Below are 23,556 nucleotides of genomic sequence, written 5' to 3'. Positions count from 1 at the left end.
TGCCAAAGTCATAGAGGTATGTGTCTCTATTTATGCATATGGTGTTTATGATGAGAGTTTATATGATTGACAGCAGTGCTCATAGTCTTTCAATTACATCCTTTTTATTCTTTATTTTATTTTGTGGTTCCCTGACAAATAATTGTCTTTAGCATAATTACTAATTATACATATACATTCTATTTTTATATAGATGATCATGCTTCGATCATAAGATCAAGATAACAGTGTTGTGAGTCCAGATTGTACCCCTCATTGCCAGAGGTAATGGACAAATGAGTAAATCTAAAAAGAAAAAATTGTCATATATATATATATATATATATGTGTGTGTATACATATATACAGTGCCTACAAGTAGTATTCAACCCCCTGCAGATTTAGCAGGTTTACACATTCGGAATTAACTTGGCATTGTGACATTTGGACTGTAGATCAGCCTGAAAGTGGGAAATGCACTGCAGCAAAAAAGAATGTTATTTATTTTTTTATTTTTTTTTTTAAATTGTAAAAAGTTTATTCAGAGGGTTATTTATTATTCAACCCCTCAAACCACAAGAATTCTGTTTGGTTCCCCTAAAGTATTAAGAAGTATTTCAGGCACAAAGAACAATGAGCTTCACATGTTTGGATTAATTATCTCTTTTTTCAGCCTTTTTTGACTAATTAAGACCCTCACCAAACTTGTGAACAGCACTCATACTTGGTCAACATGGGAAAGACAAAGGAGCATTCCAAGGCCATCAGAGACAAGATCGTGGAGGGTCACAAGGCTGGCAAGGGGTACAAAACCCTTTCCAAGGAGTTGGGCCTACCTGTCTCCACTGTTGGGAGCATCATCCGGAAGTGGAAGGCTTATGGAACTACTGTTAGCCTTCCACGGCCTGGACAGCCTTTGAAAGTTTCCACCCGTGCCGAGGCCAGGCTTGTCCGAAGAGTCAAAGCTAACCCAAGGACAACAAGGAAGGAGCTCCGGGAAGATCTCATGGCAGTGGGGACATTGGTTTCAGTCAATACCATAAGTAATGTACTCCACCGCAATGGTCTCCGTTCCAGACGAGCCCGTAAGGTACCTTTACTTTTAAAACGTCATGTCAAGGCTCGTCTACAGTTTGCTCATGATCACTTGGAGGACTCTGAGACAGACTGGTTCAAGATTCTCTGGTCTGATGAGACCAAGATCGAGATCTTTGGTGCCAACCACACACGTGACGTTTGGAGACTGGATGGCACTGCATACGACCCCAAGAATACCATCCCTACAGTCAAGCATGGTGGCAGCAGCATCATGCTGTGGGGCTGTTTCTCAGCCAAGGGACCTGGCCATCTGGTCCGCATCCATGGGAAGATGGATAGCACGGCCTACCTGGAGATTTTGGCCAAGAACCTCCGCTCCTCCATCAAGGCTCTTAAGATGGGTCGTCATTTCATCTTCCAACAAGACAACGACCCAAAGCACACAGCCAAGAAAACCAAGGCCTGGTTCAAGAGGGAAAAAATCAAGGTGTTGCAGTAGCCTAGTCAGTCTCCTGACCTTAACCCAATTGAAAACTTGTGGAAGGAGCTCAAGATTAAAGTCCACATGAGACACCCAAAGAACCTAGATAACTTGGAGAAGATCTGCATGGAGGAGTGGGCCAAGATAACTCCAGAGACCTGTGCCGGCCTGATCAGGTCTTATAAAAAACGATTATTAGCTGTAATTGCAAACAAGGGTTATTCCACAAAACATTAAACCTAGGGGTTGAATAATAATTGACCCACACTTTTATGTTGAATATTTATTAAAATTTAACTGAGCAACAAAACTTGTTGGTTTGTAAGATTTAAGCATCTGTTAATAAATCCTGCTCTTGTTTGAAGTTTGCAGGCTCTAACTTATTTGCATCTTATCAAACCTGCTAAATCTGCAGGGGGTTGAATACTACTTGTAGGCACTGTATGTGTATACACGTGCATATGTATACCTTTTCATGTATGTCTAAGTCTTGATCGATTTTCTATATGTATGTGACACGATTTATTTACCGTGATGGTATCATGTATTATTTTTATAGTACTTTGGTGTGTTTATATTCTCGATATTGATATTTGTTTCTCTGTTATGTAGAGCCATATTTAACTGAAGAAGGCAAATAGCCGAAACGTTTTGTTTGCTCTTTTTGAAAAAGAAAAAAAGATAATGTATTTTCTCTGAATAAAAGAACTATTACATTATAATTCTCTTTGAGTGCCGGAGTTTACTTATTACTATATTTTGAACTTTCTCCAGAGCACCTTCTATTACGATGTTGCTTAGCCCTACTTCTTTCAATGTAAAAAATCAAGCAAGGAGCCCAAAGCACTCACCCATTACAACTGACTGCTCGGCGTGGCATGCTCCGATGCGCACATTTCATGACCTTCCTCGGGGAGCCGCGCTGCAACTGTGCAGTGAGGTAGGTTTAAAACAGCCGCCATAGCCTGTGATTGGCGCACGTGGGGCGGGACCACAATAAGCGGTGCATCCCATCGGGCACTCCCAGGAGTGACAAGGGTGTGAGTCATGTCGTCACATGACACACCCAGGTCATCTGTACGGAGGCCGTCTGAGACGCACATTAGTTGTGAGACCATCGCTCGTGCGCACATTATAGCGGCCATCTTCTCCACTGGCAAAAATGAGGGCAACCATGAGCAGGTAAAAATGGAGAAGAGATAAAGCCTTAACACAGATATAAATAGAATGATGCATATTGATGCATATTGACTATATTGTGCAACCCTATTACAGTTATTTTTATACATTGTCTCTATTGTCAGCACTCCTGGTTCATCCCTCTGTGGGATTACTCAGGCTTGATATTATTGCCCATCCTTATACTTGTTTGGACCTTGTGAGATACTATTAACTCTGTTTATCCATTTATTATCCCATCCTCTGACTGTCCGGTGTGACTGGTTTTTCGGTCTTTTCCGGTTTCTTACCTGATTCTTATTATATTGTTGGTATTATGCAATTTAAATTAATTCCTCTTATGGCTGTAAACTTTTGCTAATAAAGACTTTTTTGGATATTATAAGAGGTTGTTTCATATTTTTTGTGATACTTTGGCCACGTCTTGGCCTCACTAGTGGACCCCCATTTCTCTGGTTTGTATATTGTGCATTATGGGGTCTAGTGACATTGGATAAGTTGATCATGACAGGTCCTAGTGTTCCACCTTTTGTCTTAATTATAAAATGATGATAGTATACAATGTTGCTTTTGTAGAGGGGCGAGCAAAAAGGCAATAAGGACTCAAAGCACCCCATGAATAAGCTAGTGAATCTTTGGGTGTATTCAACTCCCCATCACCATACCAAGCCACTGCAGGTACATATTTATTTTGATACTGCAGTAGAGCACATCCCTCCTGATGTATCAAACTGCATCAACACATTAAATTGCAAGGTCTTTTTGGATATACAGACTCCAATGTCTTTATCCCCAGACTAAATGACATAGTAGAACAGGTCTGATTGTTCTTTGAATACCCGGTTCATAAGGATAAAGTTGGTATATATTTTTTTATATATTTATTATTTTAAACTTAGGAAATGCATTTTTTTTATATTTTTAGCAAATTGTGATATTGTTTAAGACAATATAAAAAAACATTTTTTTTTTTTCAGTACAATTGATTCTAGTTTCTGAAGTCATCAATCAGGTCTGTTTAATTATCTACATCCTTCTTTTCAAACCCACCCCTCATAATCTTTATATATATGTGTGACACTAAATAGGTAACACATTCTTTGTGCTATACATTCATTTTAATCAAAATTTTACCTGATGAAGGTTATATATAGCCAAAACGCATTGTATTTGAACAAGTAAATATTCTAATAATCAATCATTCGGTTTGGTCCATCTTCCTAACGGTTGGTCGATCTACTTTATTGCAGGATTAGCTTTTGAGATATTAACGAGTTCAACCAGCACTCCTTCACTACATTGAGTGCCCACCCAATTTCATCTTATACTTTGATGACTATAAACATTTTGGCATTATAGAAATAAAATTATTATTATAAACGTTCTGACAAGTTTCATTTAAGTATGTAGGACAGGTGCTTTCCAGATGTATACAGCACACTAAATGTAGGTCAAAAACATGATGAGATCTGGGTCGTGTGGCAACACAATTGGGCAGCGTACAGGAATAATAGGTACACAAAAATCACCTGATAGATTTGCTTTAACACCAGATGAGGCAGAGCTGCAGAAAAAAAGAATATATTTTGTTTCTTTTGTATGACTTGGTTGTTTTCTTGATCTGTAGAAAGACTGTAAGCTCCTTTTTGTTCTTCAGAAGGTGATAGCACGGATTTATTATCTATGTTTACAATGTTGTTTTTTTTAATATTTGAATCAAGTGTATATGCCTATGAGATTATACGTTTCTGAGTAATAGCATAAGGTGCATTCAAGGGCATGTGGGAGAAGGTGTGCATGACTTGTTGAGTGTGTGGGCTGAATACTGGGGAGCTGCTTGAACCAAAGGTAGCTGCAACTTAACCCCGAATTTCCTGAATTTCTTATCTGTATTTTTTTTTTGCTCAAAATAAATATGAGCTTTGATTGAATGCCTGAGTGACAACCTTCTATGATAGCAAGAGTGCCCATACCCCAACATCATACTTTGATCTGTGTTGCAGATGAAACTCACCAATATAAATTAATACTCGGAAAGAGGAAAATATATCCAGCGGACAGGCCAGGTAAAAAAAACTTCTTTATTTCAAATTCTTTAAAAATATAATTAGCAGCAATGGCAGACATGGCACCGACAGATAATAATGGGCAGTAATCCAACGTGTTTCGACAATGGACTGTCTTAGTTATCAGTATGACATAATCCATTGTCGAAACGCATTGGGTTGCTGCCCCTTATTATCTGTCGGTTCCATGTCTGCCGTTGCTGCATATTGAATGTTTAAAGAACTTGAAATAAAGAAGTTTCTTTTACCTTGCCTTTCTGCTGGATATATTTTCTTCTTTCTGGATTTTGTTGGCTCTGGCTGAGCTTTTTCCATGAGGACACAGTGGTTCCTCCGAACACCTGATATTGGTGAGCTGGTTCTTCTCTTTTCTTTCTTTTCAATATACTGTAAGTCAATAGATCCGTGAAGAAAAAATGAACAGCAAATGGGTGTCATCTGTGTGTTGTTCATATTATACTGTTGAATAGGTTTAGAAAACCTAAGATTTTTTTTTAATGTGAGAAAAATGGATGCAACAAGGATTGCAAAACTTTAAAAACCAGACTAAAATGGATTCAGCACAATGAAAAAACACGGACCATTGTTCCCATATGAGACAAAAACTAATATGAAACTTGTTTGTGAACTATTTGTAAAATTTCAACCTTGTTACTGACTAGCGAAGTGGCTGGGTGCACTACAATTGCATCGGTTTGCATACTGGACGGTCCAGCCATGGCATAGTAAAACATTGCTGGAATACTGATAGTTTAGTTCATATTCACCGTCTTATCTTTTATTCCATGACTAGATATATGCAATGCCTTGACATTAAAACTATGACGAGACCAGTTGGAATAGTCTGTAAATCGGATGCAAATAATATGAGTAAAGAAAATAGTTCAGTTAGCTGTAACAGCAAATGAATAGAACCTTGAAAGTTAAAGGAACGTGAGTTTACTAATCAATGACAATTCAGATATGATAATTTATCATTTGTTTAATAGATATTAGAAATTACAGTATTGGACCAATGCTTTCAGGTACAGAAATTACTTATCTTACTCAAAGCTTTAAATGCTATTGTACAACTTCACCAAGTAAGCAGATCGAGCCTTTTCCTCTCGGATACATTTAACACCATGGATTGCCAATGGCTCCTTTTTCTTGTTCTTAGCCATCATATTCTGAAAGGTATAAAATGTAACTTTTTCTGCCGGCATCATGATATGAAGGCTTGTTGAGCTTGTTTTTGTAGTATGAGCTGTAGTTTTTATTGGTTCCGTTATGAGGTAGTCCATACAAGCAGATAGCATATATGTGAGATGTCTGTAAGGGGTCAAAAATCCAATTCCTAGAGCAGTGTATTTTCTAGGGCTGCCAAGATTTTTTCGAAACTACTGACCTAAATATTACTCGATAATTCGCTGATTTGTCTTTACCCAACTACCGTACCTAAATATATAAATCTTAACTCCAAAAATAAGACTTTTGTTCTGAAAATCTAAATACTTAGCAACATTTCAAATTAACTGACCAAATATTTCTATCTATTAAAACAATATAAAATATTTGTACAATTTAAAGTCAATATAAAAATTAGGGGAACTTAATGTGTATACTTTGTCCAAACTTAAAACCATGAACACCTTTTATTTCATAAAATCAATTTGTATTGTAGCTTGGTGACTCATATGAAATATTCAAGAAATTTATTTCTCTCAGAATCGACCTCCTCTGTTTCTAACTCATATTTCTTCATTGCAATAAAATATTGAATAAATGGCTCCCCCAAAGATGCCCTGATACATTTGTCTTCTTGAAGTGCAGTTAGTGCATCTTCTAATTTCAATGGAATAGGCCAAACTTTAAGCTCGGGAAGATGAGTGTTGCTGGCTATGCTGTCAAAGAAGTTAAGGCCTCTCTTGATCCCATCCAGTCCAGCAGCAACTGTGGCAGCTAAGACTAAGTAAGGGTTTGCCATTGCTGAACATAATTTATTTTCTATATAAGCTCCATTTTTAGAGTAGGATTTTATATTGTATGTGGAACCGTTATTATTGAATCCCCAGGTAGCAGATATGCTATCTTGGGATTCTTTAATGTCCTTTGCCAAATGTTTTCGACAAGCAACTCCAGGAGCAACTAAGCAACTGAGTGCTGCAGAATGAAGAAGAAGCCCAGACAACCAATTTTTACCAATGTCTGTAAGTTCTTGCACATGTGTTCCACTATAAAATAAATTCTTCTTCCCATGTATATCCCATAAGCTATGTGATAAGATTCCAGTGTTATAGAAACCTACCATATCAGTATAGAAACTTGCTATGTATCCATGTTTTTTAGCCATTTCTTTTATGGCAGTTTTAAAGGTGAATGCATTGTCAGCTACCTGCAACCCATAATCAGGTTGAAATGAAATCTCCATCTGTCCAGGTCCAATGGAAGAAGAAAAGCTTTCAATGTTTCCACCAATGTAGTACATTCCATCAAACAGCTCTTGCATAAATAACTGGTCATGATCAGTTAATAAAGTTACTGTGGGAAATGATATTGTTTTGGAACTTATAATTTCAGCCATACCAAATACACAAAACTCATAGGTGAAAGCAGCATGTAGCAAAAACCCAATTTCCTCAAGCTGATGAAGTAATCGCTTAGCTAAAAATCGTGGAGAGGTGAGAAGCGGATCCCCTAGAAATGTAAAAGAATCGCAGATCACTCTTGCAGTTTTTTCAGCCCAAGGCAAAACTTGGAAGGTTTGTAAGTCTGGTTTCACAATGATGTCACTTTTGAAATGCGTTGAGTTGATGTGGTCTACTTCATTGTCCTTTGGGCTAAGAGTCAATTCAAGGTAACTGCGTGGCATATAAATGCCACTAATGGCCCTTTCCTGCAAAACATAAGTAAAATATCATTCCGTTTCTAAAATAAATGTGTATGCATACCTTATGGCAGTACCCTTTCCCCCATTTTCTAGAGCCACATATAGCTCATGACTCTCGGGATGCACTGGTTAAAATATTAAATCTAGACAGACGTTATTCTAGTCTTATCTTAAGCCATGAACAATGCTAATTTGGTTAGTTTAGTACTACTGTGTAAACATATTTTTTACTAAAATATCTGCAAATTCATCTAAACATTTACCTATGTTAAATATATGTTACCTAAATGGAATATGTAATCAGGAAATGACCTATTTTTTTAACTCAGGATTTGTGTTAAATGCATTTTTTACACATTATTTGCAATTTATTTACTTCTACAACAATCTGCATAAAAAATAGAAATCTTACAATTTTCACACTAACCACTAGAGATGTTTAGAGGGGTTCTCTGAGAAGTGTTAAGTTAGATAATAATAATAATTTTATTAATTTATATAGCGCTATTAATTCCATAGCGCTTTACATATATTGGCAATATTATTTTGTTTTTAAATACCTTTATTTAACAAAAAGTTATGGTTTATCTAGTGTACTTTTTCAGTAATTCAAAGATGACAACCTCCATAAATCAGGGTGCATCGGTCCTAGATTTCAGAGGACATGCACTAGGATGGACTGTGTAAAGAACATCTATTCGAGATATACTCACTTTACTCTGTTCAGTCAGCCTGACAGGACACTGAGAAGAGTGGACTAAAGAAGACAATAAACACCTTTCTTTACTTGATTGAGAATGAATATTCATCCATCTTAGTCAGCCTGACAGTTTTAGTGTGTGTCAGGAAGTATGTCTGTCGTGCTCTTCACACAGTTCATCCTAGGAAGGCTGCCCACTGCTAGATGGAAGTTGCCACCTTTGTAATCATGACAGAGCATACTACTTAAAGAATATATTTTTGCTAAATAAATGAACTAATGTATTTAGGAGAATTTGTAATATTTAAAGTATTTTATTTTTTTTGTCACATTTCTAGGTGAACCACTTTAAGACTCATCCAGTACTTGCTGGCCTTTTGGTAAAAATGTACAGGAGTTTCCATTTAACTCTAGGCAGGATTACATGTTCAAGTTCCCTAGGAAGACAAAAAATAAACTAAGAATTTTAAAAAGTTTTAAAAAATATCTAAAAGTTTAAATTATTATTTTTTTCACTTTTCAAAAATAAAGAAACTTAAACATAAAAAATAAACAGATTTTCTATAGTTATGACCAAAAAATGTCTAACCTACTAAAAAATCAAATACTTAAATCAAATATTAAATGCAAGAAAGAAAAAAAATGGGAAACCTAAAACTGTAATTTTTTTGTTGACCACATTTAACCATAAAAAAAGCTACCAAAAGGTCATATGTACCCCAAAATGGAATCAATAAAAAATATCAGCCTGAGGCGCAAAAACCAGGCCCTCACTGATAAAACAAATTAAAACCTTACAGGTCTGAGAAAATGAGGACACAAAATTCAGAATTTTATTTTCACCACTAAAATGATAAAATTCTGGGCAACTATTGTATTGCCATAATAGGACTGACCTGGAGAATTAAGTTGCCAGGTCATTTTTACCACACACTGAATGGAGTAAAAACAAAACACTAAAAACAATGGTAGAATTCTTTTTTGTTTTTTTGCTTGTTTGTTTTTTTGCTATATCATCGCAACTGGAATTTTTTTTTTTACATTTTACACTATGACTAGAAAAATGACTGCTAATGGAGGATGACCAGGCCAGTCCACTAGCCTCCAACTATAGAAAAGACGCTTTTGCATGTCAGGTGTTTTTCAATTACATGAGGCTGATAGACTGGTCTGGTCACATGCTCCTCAAGCAGAAGCCATTGTATGGACTGGATAGCTATGCCGATATGAGATAAGGTACACTAACAAGAGCTGGAGGTGGATCGGTTATATCTATATATAGTAGCTGCCTCAAAATCACATCCACAACACATTTGTTACAATAAAGATAGGGGTCATCCCCTTTATGAGGTTAAATCATCAATCTCAAAAAATAGAATTCCTTATGCAAAATCAAATAATATTATCCTTTTTTTGCATTCTATAAAAATAACATATGTAAAAAAAAAAGTTGTCATGTGAAATGTGCAAATGCGGCAAAATAGTTTCCTATAGGAACAGGAAAACTTGAAAAACTAAAGAGCAAAGCAGTAAGTTCTACTTTTTCTCTTGGTCTTCACATTGAAAAATTGTCTTTTCCTTTGTTTGTAGCACGAGGTTAGAACAAGGCACAGAGGAGTTACCGTATTTTTCTGTTTATAAGACGCCTTGGATTATAAGATGCACCCGAAATTTAGAGGAGGAAAATAAGAGTAAATAATTTTTAATGTTAAAATGAGGGTCCATATTATAATCCTAGTGTGTCTTAATCCGAACGCATACCAGGGGGAGCGGCAGAAGTGGAGTGGCTCAAGAAGGTCACAGGAAGCAGGGTCAGCGATGCTGCGGCTTAAGAGGAGGGGGTGTTGCATCTTAGGAGGGTCAATTGATGGAGGGTCAGCGATACTGGGGCCTTGCGGCTGTCACGGCAGTAGGTGCCACTGATCTGCCGGCTTGCTGCAGGGGTGTCACAGCAGAGGAAGGACTCAGGAGGTTCACAGGACGGGGTGTTGAGGTGTTGTTGCGGTAGTGGGTGCCTGATCTGACTGCGGACTCCATTGAATCGCCTGTGGTTGCCGCAATGGACTTCAAGTAAATGGGCATGGAGGCGGTGCATGCACAAAAAAGGTCTCTGTGACAATTTTTTTAAAGTCCATTTCGTCAATCTGCACACGCGCCATCTCCGCAGCTATTTTCTTGAAGTTGAACGCATGAACTGCGAGTGATTCAATAGTGCCCACAGTCAGATCAGGCGTCCACAGGCACCCACAGCCGCCGCAACACTGCAGTGACACCCTCAGTATCACCGACCCTGCCTCCTATGACATCACTCCACCACCGCCTCCCCAGTAAGCCATATCCGCATTGTAAGATGGACACCCATTTTACCCCTAGTTTTGGGGGGAAAAAAAGTGCGTCTTACAATCTGCAAAATACGGTACTTTGCCGCACTTTCAAAAAGTGGATTTGTATTACCCAAGAACACTCTTTTGCCAAATAAACACCAAAATAGCTAAGGTAGCTGGTCAAACAAAAATACCCACATTTTAGCTAACTGTACAATGCTGTATTTAGCTTTTGAAAAGTGGGAACAGCAGCCTATATGCGAGGACCTAAGGTGGACGGATTACAAAAAAATGTTGAACAGGTTGTGCTTTGGGCTTTATGGAAACAGTCAATGGATGGACGTTATTGAAATATCATAGCACAGTGAGTAACTAATTTAAACAGTATTCCAATATTAGCCATAGTCGACAGGAGGAAAAAAAAACAATCGTCTGAACTCAGATTGATCAATATTATAGGACATAAGTCCTGGTCATATGCCCACTCTTACTTGGAAAAAGCGTGCAGGAATGGTTTTCGATCTCGACACTCCATGTAAATCGGCAGCTTCAAATCTCACAAAGCGTACGTCTTCTCTAGCAATCTGCTGTTTAATATGTTCAACAGAAGAAACTAACTGAAGAGGATTTTGACTTCCACCTGAAGCTGAATAAATGTGTTTACTACCGGAACATATGCTTTCTGAAATACAAGCAAGAATAATATTATACAATGCCCAAAGAACATGTTGTGTACAGTACATGTAGCCTGTAAGTGCTGTAGCGGTTGCAGGCCCTCTAACAGGGCCTCTTCGAATGTTCCTCTAATTACATGCGTTCCAGGCTGATAACTTGCACAAATTCGGAAACACCAAAAACTCACCAAAACTCATCGTGGGAACATAGCATTAATGGATAAAATTACGTTCAGACAATGAGTTTTTGGCTCTTTTTAGATGATGCAGATTTTCTGCACCATTTATGCACCCATTATGTAAATTAGATTACTTGCATTTTTTCATTCTGCTTTTTAACATGCGTCCTTATTTAGTTTCTGACTCTGCATTTTTGCCTCTTTGGCTATATACCCATGATGAGCTTTTGGTGAGTTTGATATTGCAGAATTTCTGCAGCAGTTCATCATCTATCCTGTAAATTAGGTTACTTGTGTTTTTTTAAATGCATTTTTATTACTATTTTTTACACTGTTTTTTTGTTTCTTGCTGGTATGTCATGTTTAAGCAAAGCTGTTGTGTTTTACTACTTCCTGGTATTTGGCTTTGACAAAAACTCACTGATATACTTATGTGCGGACTTATGTGGATGCATTTCCACAGCGGAAACACATGTGGGTTTTTACCTTCAGATGTTCAGCATCTAATGCAAATCTATGAGAAACATTTCCACATAAAACTCAGCATATCCGCATGAGAAATTGCCATGTTGAGGATTTGAAACACGAACCACAGGTCAGTTTAAGGCCCAGTCACACTAAACAACTTACCAGTGATCCCAACAACGATACAACCTGATAGGGATCGCTGGTAAGTTGCTAGGAGGTCGCTGGTGAGATGTCACACTAAGCGACGCTCCAGCGATCCCACCAGCAACCTGACCTGGTAGGGATCGCTGGAGCGTCGCTACACATGGAAGCATGCTGCACTTGGTAACTAAGGTAAATATCGGGTAACCAACCCAATATTTAATTTGGTTACCAGTGCACACCACTTAGCGCTGGCTCTCTGCACATCTAGCCACAGTACACATCGGGTTAATTACCCGATGTGTACTCTGCTACGTGTGCAGGCAGCAGGGAGACGGCTTCTGCGGACGCTGGTAACCACGGTAAACATCGGGTAACCAAGAAGCCCTTCCCTTGGTTACCCGATATTTACCTTCGTTACCAGCGTCCGCCACTCTCACACTGCCAGTGCCGGCTCCCTGTTCCCTGCACTCCTGGCCACTGTACACATCGGGTTAATTACCCGATGTGTACTCCAGCTACGTGAGCAGGGAGCCGGCACTGACAGCTGAGAGCGGCAGACGCTGGTAACGAAGGTAAATGTCAGGTAACCAAGGAAAGGGCTTCTTGGTTACCCGATATTTACATTGGTTACCAGCGTCCGCAGAAGCCGGCTCCCTGCTCACTGCACATTCAGTTGTTGCTCTCTCGCTGTCACACACAGCGATGTGTGCTTCACAGCGGGAGAGCAACAACTAAAAAATGGTCCAGGACATTCAGCAACAACCAACAACCTCACAGCAGGGGCCAGGTTGTTGCTGGATGTCACACACAGTAACATCGCTAGCAAGTTGTGCCTCAGCAGCGATGTTGCTAGCGATGTTGCTTAGTGTGACGGTACCTTTACACTGAGTAAAAAAGAAGCACAGTGGACATAAGATTTCTAGAAATGCCATCCATTTTACTGAAACTGTTAGATGCTGCATTTTTGATGCAGCAAAAAATATGCAGCAAAAAAAACCCTCACTAAAAACTCATCATGGTCACACAGCATCACAGCGTTAAAGCTTGCTCACACAAGCTTATAAATCAGACAAGTGCAATCCCTTAAAAAAAAGGATCACACTTGGACCAATGTTATTCAATGAGGCAGGCCTCAATCAAGTTCCAAAGAAATTAAAGCTGTCCTGCAGGATCAAGGAGCATCAATGTAAGCACGAACTATCTATCAACATTTGAATGAAATTAAATGCTGATTGGAGACCCAGGAGAACCCCATTGCTGGCACAGACATTAAAAGCAAGACTGCAGCTTTCCAAAATGTACGTGAGTAAACCAAAATCTTTCTAGGAATGTGTCTTGTGGACAGAGGAGACCAAAACAGAGCTTTTGGTAGAGCACATCATTCTACTGTTTACCAAAACAGAATGAGGCCTGCTAAGAGAAAAACACAGTACCTACAGTCAAATATGGTGGATGTTCAAAAATGTTTGGGGTTTTCTAGCTGCCTCTGGCACTCTTTGCCTTGACTGTGCAAAGCATCAGGAAATTTGAAGATTTTAAGTCGCAATGTAGTGTCCAATGTCAGAAAGCTGACTTTGCATCTTAGGCCATGGGTCTTCCAGCAGGACAATGACCCCAAACATACTTCAAGAAGCACCCAGAAATGGATGGAAGCAAAGTGCTGGAGAGTTCTGAAGTGTCCAGAAATGACTTCGGATCTAAATAACATTGAACACCTGTGAAGAGATCTTAAAATTGCTGTTGGGAGAAGACACCCTTCAAGAATGGGAGACCTGGAGCAGTTTGCAAAAGAAGAGTGGTCCAAACTTCCAATTGAGTGGTGTAAGAAACTTGTTGATGTTTATAGGAAATGAGTGATTGGAGTTATTTGTTCCAAAGGGTGTACAACCACATACTAAGTTAAGGGTGCGAACAATTTTGTTCAGCTGATCTGGGGTATTTGGTGTGAAATTATGTCCAATTTGCCTTTTTTCTGTATTTTTGTGTTGTTCCAATACACACAAAGGAAATAAACATGTGTATGAAATAACATGTATAGTTGCAATAATTTTGTAGAAGAAATACTTCATTTTCTGGAACAATTTCAAGGGTGCCAACATGTTCAATCATAACTGTATAGGTGTGATGATCATCTTAAACCATCAGGTGCGTCACAGGTTTTTTTAATATTGAGATATGAAAATTACATATATTAAAATCCCCAAAAACTACCCTCAGGATACGTAGCAGAGCTAAGAACTTGAAACTTAATTTTTGCTGAAACTGATGTTGGATTTCCAGAGCCACCTAAGTCCCAAGAAAGCATTATCTTATTTCAAAATTGAACCCTTTGAGGAATTTGCCTACCTGCATTGTGACCCTTTAAACCTACAGATGAGTCTAAGAATTTTATCATATTGGTCGGTGAAAATTAAATATATTTAAAATGTCAAAATGTTTAAAATGTCGATTTAGCCCCAAATCTCCTATTTTCTTAATGGTAACAGGAGAAAATGGAGCCCACAGATTGTTGTGCAATATCTCCTGAGTACACAGTATACTAAAGGTGTTCTACAGAGTGGCTAGGGCTCTTATATACAGCAATCCTGTGTATAAGCTCACTGGTAGTAGCTGCAGCTCATAAAAAAAAACCTGGTGACAGGTTACTTATAAGACTGCTTAATCTTTGGCTTTCCTATGACAATGTTTCAGGATTATACCTTGGCTAGATTCCACCTACCTGCTTTCCACAATTTGAACCCCAGTTTACTGGCCTCACTACTTTTGAATTACCACAGTCAACAAATTGAGTCTACTTTAGAGGTCGATACCTTAACAATCCCTGTAGTAAATTCAAGATTCTTGAACAGAGGAGTCCCTTGAACCCCACCAGTATTTAGCACAAACCAGATTGAGGCTTTGAGAGTCTACTGACCATACTCACCAGTACACTAACCATAGAAACTATTTCATCCTGATTTTACACAAAAATACTGCCATGCAAAAACAAGGAAAATATTTTTATTGCATGAGAATTTTGATGTGAATGTTACAATTGCCTGTAAGCCTTTGATCTGCGTTGAGTACTAAATCATTGTAACCAGTAGTAGCTGATACCATGAAGAACTCTACAAACATTTAACAGATATAAATATGCATGACTCATTGAGAACATTATTACTAAATTTACCAAATACAACACAAATCAGTCAATTTAATGATATCATATTGGTTATGGCTATTGATAGGCGAATAGTGAAATATTCGGCTTTGGTTATGCGTACCGAATAGAGAGTAATATTCCAATATTCTTCACGAATAACAAACCTAATGCAAGTCAATGGGAACCAGAGCATTTTTCTAGGAAATCGTCAAGGAAAATGCTCAGGTTCCCCATTGACTTGCATTAGATTCATTATTCGTGACAAATACTGGAATAGTACTTGGTATTCAGTACACAAAATATGAATATTTCACTATTCCCCAATCTCTAGTCATGGCTTAATGGCAATATAAAATCAGTATTCTTACCATCAGTAGATGGAGGATCAAACTTGATACCAGCATTGTTTGACTTATTGGGTGTTACTTTCTGTTCCTCCTCAAAGGGCTGAATTGGCTGCATCAATTGTTCTTCCTTTTGTGACTCTCCGTCATCTGTTAAAATCTGTCCCATCAACAGGTCATGTGGTTCATTTTCCTCTGGAGTTTTTGTGGATTGTAACTTTTGGATTTCTTTCCCCATATATGGCTTAAATGTTTCAAAAGTTAAGCGTGACTTTTCACTTGGCTTCTCAATTCGGGTTGCAGGATGTATAAAAGTTTTGCTAGTAGTGGATTTTGGAGTCCTTTTGTTTTTATGAATAGTCAAAGGGCTTTCCTTAATAATGCTTTTTAACTCTTCCAAAGTCTCTTTAGGCATAGCCAATCCCAAAGGTAACAGATCTTCATTTGGCTTTGTATTACTGTTTCTAGCACTTTCTTTGGAATTTATGTTTTCTTCTGGCACATTCGTAACATTTTTGGTGCTAGCAGTTTGTATAGCCACCACTGATTCCAATCTTTGTTTCTCTTGTTCTGCTTTAGATAACTCATTTCCTCGGTTATCTTTTTGTGCAGTATTCTGTCTTTTATCCTTGAGAAGTAGTTTAGTAGACATATCAGATGCTTGAAAATAATTTGCCATATCATTATATATGCCTTCAAAATAATAATTATTTAAGGAACTTACAGAATGGCAAGTATTTATCTTCTCCCACTCTAATGGAGGCAAGTATTTGCCAGTAACTTTTACTCCTCTCCGCCTTCTTAGACTTGATATCACTCTGCCATCTACTTCATCACATCTGGTGCAGCTGGAATCCTAAAGTCAATTTTTTTAAGCTTTTAATAAAAGTTACTTTTGTAAATGTATTTCTTATGTAACAAATTATGGCATGTCTTTACTTCCCATGAATCTGCTCTCAAACTGTAGTGCATTCTTCCCTAATCTACTCTTCATCTACTAAATAATGACTAGTTGGAATATACAGATGGTCCCATTTCAGCACTGTAAGTAATTGAATATCACAATTTTATCACTAAATAATCCTTGGGGATGGGGTCTGACCTGTGAAACCCCTAATGATTCTGGGAATAAAGGGGCGCTGCTGTAGAGCTGCCTTCTCTTCACTGTTTTTTCTATTCACAGTAGTGTTCTCAGGATTCTATGGTGACATTAATTATTTTTGTGTGCAATTTGGAGATATTATTTTTTAGAACCGAGATGGCCTACATCACTTTGCATACATTATCATGCCTGTTTGCATTGAAGGTGTCAATCCTAAATTCCCGATTAATAGGTCTTTGGACAGTATGCGGGAGGAAACCCATGCCAATACAGAAAGAACATACAAACTCCTTGAAGATGTTGTCCTTGGTGGGATTTAAACCCAGCAGTCCAGTACTGCAAAGCAACAGTGTTCAATGGCTGTTTCTAGTTAGCAGCATTATAATGTGTTGACATTATTTAGTACAAGATTTGGCCAATAATGTGTTCTGTATTTAGAAATTACGTTTATTTGTACAGCATGAAGACATTATTACTTTGTACAAGTCAGAGGAATTCATTTGCGTGCTCACCGAGTTTCCTGCTGTCTATTTTTTTCTTTCCTAGATGCCACCAAAGAATTACACGTAGCGATGTATGCTGCCTCAGGAATGACGAACAACCTACGTCAACGACCAACAAGATTTTGAAAATTAATGACGTGTCAACGATCAACGATTAGGTGAGTATTTTTGATCGTTAACACTCGTTCATAGCTGTTACACGCAACAACGTCGCTAACGACGCCGGATGTGCATCACGAAATCCATGACCCCGACGACAAATCGTTAGATATGTTGTTGCGTGTAACGGGGCCTTTAGTGTAATGGGTCCATCTCAATTTCTCTTCCTTTTTTTGCACCGATAATCCCTGTTAGTGAAAAGCGAGCACTGAAGTGCTCGAGTACTCAGTACTCAGATCAAGCAAATTGCACTGCTCAAGTGCTAATCTCGAGTAACGAGTATAATAAAAGTCAATGGGAAATTCAAGCATCTCTCTAGCAGACCCTGCCAGGAGATCGGGGGGCAGTAAAATTGCTGAAATGGATTGAAAAAGTGCATGGGAACAGCATGGGGAAGATGCCTGGACACAACTTTGACTCCCAGGTGGCTGATGGTAACAATCTTTCAAATTATTACACCCCTTTTACGGTCTGACAAAAAACATAACAAACCAAAGATGACATGCATTTTACAGGAAAAATATTAGGAAATATTCTATCCTCTAGAATTACTTATTTATAAGGGAAATGTAAAAAGAGTACATGAGATTTCTGATTTTTTTTCCCATTTGTAAGGAGTGGGACTCCTATGAGACTGGTGAAGCCTATGCCCTAAGCATAAAGGCTATCAAAAATTGAAAGAAAGGGATTGGAATAAACCCTGGAATCCATGTAGATGGTCTTAGAAAACATTTTTTTCCCCCATTGGAAGGAATGGGATGCATAGACTGGTAAAGCAAAGGCATTATGTGTAACGGTTTCCAAAAATTAGGAGGTACTCCAATACACCAAGGAACACACGTAGAGTAGGGCCACTACTCAGGGTTCAACTGGCACAACAAGAACCTTCAGGTGTCTGACTCTGATTTTGCTCCAGGTAAAGTGGGCGGCAGTTCCCCCTGTGAAGGATCAGGGAATCAGGCGGCCCAGAGGCTTTAAGTAGATTGAAGCAGCGGTTTCATAATATTTTTTTTTATCTCCTTCGAGACCTTTGCCAATGAAAATTCATGAACCATGTAAGAGAAATTTCTCCAACCCATCCTGGGGAAAGAACACCACAAGTCCTTTGCTCATTTATTCACACAAGAGATGCATTTGGGATTTTCTCCCATTGTATGAATGCATCTTTATTTATTTTTTTACACGGAGATGATGAGGCAAATCTGAGGCTCCCATGCCGCAGTCACTGCTCCCTCCTTGCTTAAGTTGATTCCGTAGATTTTTAATGCCACCGGGGGCATAATAACTAATAGGCACATCAGCTTGTCAACTTAAAATGTTGACAGGCTGACTGTTCTCAAAATGAACAAGGCTTGGATTTAACCCAATTTCTCAACCTCAGTGGATGACATTAGCGGAAAATAAAGTCAATTCACATGTTCTTTTTTCTGGTGTATTCCCATGCACCCCTTCCTCCCCAAAAATAATATATGGTTCATGAGTTATTATTTTTCTTGACCTCTGTCACCATATCGACAGTTATCATGTAGCACTTGCTCATAATCATCCATCAGGTGGCACTCACTCAAATTTTAGAGGGCTATCAGGTGGCCCTCACTCATAATTTTTAGAGAGCCATCAGGCGGCCCTCAGTCAAATTTTAGATGGCTATCAGACAGCCATCACTCAATTTTTAAAGGGCATCAGGCGACCCTTACTTAATATATAAAGGGCCATTGGGTGGCCTTAACTCATAATTTTTTGAAGGCCAGTAGACATCCCTCAATCAATTTTTACAAGGCCATCAGGTTGCCCTCAATCAATTTTTAGAGGGCCATCAGAGCACTCACAAGGGGCAAGTTCCAAGGCCACGGGTTAGGTGTCCCCCAGTCTGGTGCTTTTTTAAAGAAAGTGAAAAGAATGGTTATTTTCAACCTGTGCCTTACCAAGATCAGCAGGGGCTGACCACTATCAGCCAACCCACCACCAGCATGCTCAGGCACGTGTCATCAAAGCACCTGACTAGATGGGCCAAATAATTGGATCCACAATCAGTGTCTTTGGGTGACACCACTGCATCTTCCCCTGTGGTACATGCTTGCCAATCCCCTGTCCAGGATGCAGGCGCGGGAGCTCCCACCCTGCACCTGTTCCACATTTGCAAGCTCCATCAGCATTCTTCTCTGATTCCTTGAAAAAGGGCAGCCTTCAGCTGTCCTTACCCCAGGCATTGGAATGCATACATAAATACCCAGGACAGCTACCCATCCACAAGCCCAAACACTGAACTTGTACATTTCCAGACTTCTTGAACCTGGAAATGTTGCCATTTAGGCTTGTGAACAGTGAGGCTTACTGCAACCTCATGGTGGCAGCTGTCCCTCGGTACCTCTTCCCCACCCACCACTCTTTTTCCGGCTGTCCCCGCCTTACACCAGCACATGTTTCATAATATCACTCATGTTCTCACCAATGTAGTTACTGGGAAGATCCACTTAACAAACGACACATGGACAAGTATTTGTGGCCAGGGTTGCATCATTTGTCTAACAGCACATTGGGTGAACCGTGTGGTAAGCGAGACAGTCGGACCTTGAGAAAACAGATGTATTTCTTATGCCGAGGTTTCGCCCACCTCCTATACCGGTTTCTCCACCACCTTCTCCTCATATTCCATCTCCAAATTGTCATCCCTGAGTACATCCTCTATATCAGTTTCAAGTTATAAGCACTGCAGAACTGCCTAGGTGAAGCGGCAACAGGCTCTGCTGAAATAAATTTCTTTAGGTGACAAACAGCATAAATGCTGCTGAGTTGCTAAAAGGTACAACAGAACATACAGAACTGTGACTGCTTGCTGCTTAATTTACAACCAGGCATTGGTATGTGCATGATAATGGCAGTAACCTGGTGGAGGCTCTGAAGCCTGACAAAGTTGCACAAGCACCAGACCTGGCTAACATGCTCAACTTAGTGGTTTTGTGCTTTCTGAAAACTTACAAAGATTTTCCAACACTGATCACTAGTTGTTCACCCTTCTCAACGCTACTAGGAGAAATCTTCATTTCTCCTTCCTGAGGTGGAAAGGGCTAGTAAAATTGTTTAATTCCAAAAGGTTGTAGCTGAACAATTAGTTGAAAAATTTCTCATCTGACTATGTTTGTGGCAGAGGTCATAGTTCCCTGGTTAACCAAGGAAGAGAGATGAGGGAGACACACACCAGGGCCAACAGAGGCAGAGGAACACTACCAATGGACTGGGACAGTTTCATTAGACTCTCCCAGTATCCAGTCTCTGATGTGCAGAGTAGTCTGACAAGGAGGAAAACCTTTCTGAAGATGGTAAAGGAGTACCTAGCAGACGGTACCAGCATCCTCCCAGATTCCTCAGTGCCGTACGACTATTGGGAATGCAAGCTGGACAAGTGGCATGAACTCTCCTGCTTTGGAATTGCTGACCTCTCCTGTCGCTAGTGTTTTGTCAGAGCGGGTTTTTAGTGCCGAAGCGGGCATAATAACTGATCAACTGCAAATGCTGGCAGGCTGACTGTTCTCAAAATGAACAAGGCCTGGATTGGCCCCAACTTCTCAAACCCAGTAGACAACAGCAGCATAACATATAGCCAAATCGAATGTTCCTTTATCATGTGGACCTCGTACGCATTCTTTGAAAGTGGCCTTCACTAATATATTTTGGATGGCCATCAACAGGCCTTCATTCATATTTTTTTGAGGGCCAGAAGGCAGCCCTCAAAAAATAATTTTTTCAGGGCTACATTTTTTTATTTTCGAAAGTAAAACCATACAGTTTGCAGGTGGCGGCCATCCAACAGTACTCAGTCCCCATCAACCACTATATTTCCGGGTGTGGCTTCCCTGCCCTACACCAGCCCTTGTCCCATAACATCACCCGTGCCCTGACCAACGCAGTTAGGTTGCAGCAGCAGTATGCCTATAGAAGGACTATAAAGCAATATATCCTGCCTATATGCGTCTAATCCAAAACTATGCTTCCTCCAGCAGTTATCCCTACACTGAATTCAGCTAACAGTGGTATTAATAGGGAATAGATTGCATGTAAACCTGAAAAGGACTTTTTGTTTTAGGTTGCAAAAGCAAGTACTGTAAAGCTAAAATCCCTGCCTTCATGTCTCTCTAATACACTATCCCTTCTCCAGCAGCTTGCCATGCACTAATTGCAGATACAAACTGTATTATTATAGAATAGAACTGTTTCTTTTAAGTAGCAGCAAGATCTGTAAAGCTAGAATCACTGCCTATATGCCTCTAATACACTATCACTTCACCAACAGCCAGCCCTACACTAATTTCAGTGAAGAGCAGTATTATTACAGAATAGAATATATTTGAATTAGCCGTGAAAATTATTTTTGGGTTAACGTAGCATAAGGGTCTGTAAGGCTGGAATCCCTGCTTACATGCCTCTATTATGCCATGGCGCCAAAGTACCAGGATTCTCGATCGAGTTCCGAGCAGTTCTGAGCACCCCGATGCTCGATCGAGTTCCAAGTGGTTCCGAGCATGCTTTGCCATCACTAATTCCTATCTAAATCTAGAATATATTCCAATACAACTGTTTGGTTTTGCATTGCATTTTCATGTACTTCAAGTCTATACAGTGTTTTGCCTTTCATTAGCTTTGAATGTTTTGTGTTAATAAGGGGTTCTCTTAGCATACATATAGGGTGGTATGTACTGGCTTACTTTTTTTATTGTATTGAAAAGTATTGTAGATCCAAATTTTCAAGAAAGGGGATTCAACAAAAACATTATGATGCATGTTTATTACATGTTTATTACATTACATTTATTAGATTTTGACACTAAGGGAAGTTTTAAAATCTGCACACCTTTTGACTATGTCTATGACTTTGTCTATGTTTATCAATTAGATGGTTTACTTTGGGCAAGGAATTTTGGTGCATGGTGACACACTCTAAGCCACACCCACTTCTCTGTGAATTTTTGTACATTTTCCGCTAAGCAACACTTCTTGATGAGAGAAGCAGAAGCAGTAGCTAAAACCTATAATGAATGTGGGGCTTGATATATAGAAAATTTGACATTAAGAGCCCGATACATCAAGTTGATCATACTGTTCTTGTTGAGGAGATGGACTGTAGTCAGACACTCCTGTTTCATAAAGAGGAGTGCTAGACTAAAATCATCAGCATAAAATCATTAATTTGACGAGCTGTGGTTCCACACTCCTGTTCCACCCCAGCTTTCACCACTTTGTCAGTGCTGCGCAAAAATGGAGTGAAAACGCCAAACGTTGCATAAGTTTATCACAGTGGTCAGTTGCAACAAAGATATGTGACTTTACAAAGCTCTTTACACAAGAATCATGGAGTAAAAGCTTTGATGAGTCCAGAAAAAGTGTACGAAAACACTGTAGCATTTAGCTTCACTTTTTGTAAAGAAAACACTATGTCAACTGTCATCTTATCAAACCTTATGCCAGGAGATTATCCCATTATATACAGTGGACTAGAAAAAAAGGTCCAAACTGAGCCTAATGATATTCACAACAATATCATGTTTACGATTTTAACATTACGACGAGACTTGCAAAACATTTTACGTTCAGTTCATGGAAAGATGACAATTATTTTATCCTATCTAATATTCATTATGGGATTTATGAGATTATAATATTTATAAATTACAAATTCTTCACTTAATATTTTGGGAAAAAAGGGACATCAAGCGCAGTAGGGTCTTATCTGATGGACAATTGGATTAGGTACGGGATAAGGCTATGTGCGCACATTGCGTAATTACATGCAGTTATGCTGCGCTTTGTAGCGCAGCGTAACTGCATGCGTCCTGCGTCCCATGCATAATCTATGAAGAGTATGCAGGAGCCATGCGCACGTGGCGTCTTAGAGCGCAGCGCTTCGGCTGCTGCCCGAAGCGCGCGTTCTAAGAAGTGACATGTCATTTCTTCCGTGCGCTTTGCCTGCAGCCCCTGCTCTGTCTATGGGAGGAGCTGCAGTCATAGCGCATGGAATTGGCTTTTTTTTTTTCACTACGGACATTTTCTGCAGCGATTTGAAGCGCACGTGTGCTCTTCAGATCGCTGCAGAAATTTCTGCAGTGACTGTACGCAACGTGCGCACATAGCCTAAGGCTGCTCACTTTATGGGGTTGTAAACCCACAACTGAGGATTTAGGAATTGACAGCTGCTGTAGTACCCACGGGT

The 23,556-nt window shown here is 39.2% G+C and overlaps 1 protein-coding gene across 1 annotated transcript in view; it reads right to left on the bottom strand.

Annotated features, from left to right (window-relative positions):
• Nucleotides 1-6,415: 6,415 nt before the first annotated feature.
• Nucleotides 6,416-23,556, bottom strand: part of LGSN (lengsin, lens protein with glutamine synthetase domain) — a 54,168-nt gene continuing 37,027 nt past the window's right edge. Inside the window, exons 3-6 of the mRNA XM_075341507.1 lie at nucleotides 22,431-22,508; nucleotides 15,612-16,443; nucleotides 11,128-11,318; nucleotides 6,416-7,618 (exon numbers count right to left, since the gene is read on the bottom strand). Of these exons, the coding sequence (XP_075197622.1) occupies nucleotides 6,416-7,618; nucleotides 11,128-11,318; nucleotides 15,612-16,443; nucleotides 22,431-22,508 (2,304 nt within the window). The remainder of the gene's footprint in view (nucleotides 7,619-11,127; nucleotides 11,319-15,611; nucleotides 16,444-22,430; nucleotides 22,509-23,556) is intronic.

Source organism: Anomaloglossus baeobatrachus, chromosome 3 (genome assembly GCF_048569485.1).
Source record: "Anomaloglossus baeobatrachus isolate aAnoBae1 chromosome 3, aAnoBae1.hap1, whole genome shotgun sequence".
NCBI classification, from domain to species: domain Eukaryota; kingdom Metazoa; phylum Chordata; class Amphibia; order Anura; family Aromobatidae; genus Anomaloglossus; species Anomaloglossus baeobatrachus.
The sequence above is the reverse complement of the archived record's forward strand: the minus strand, read 5'-3'. Positions and strand labels throughout refer to the sequence as shown.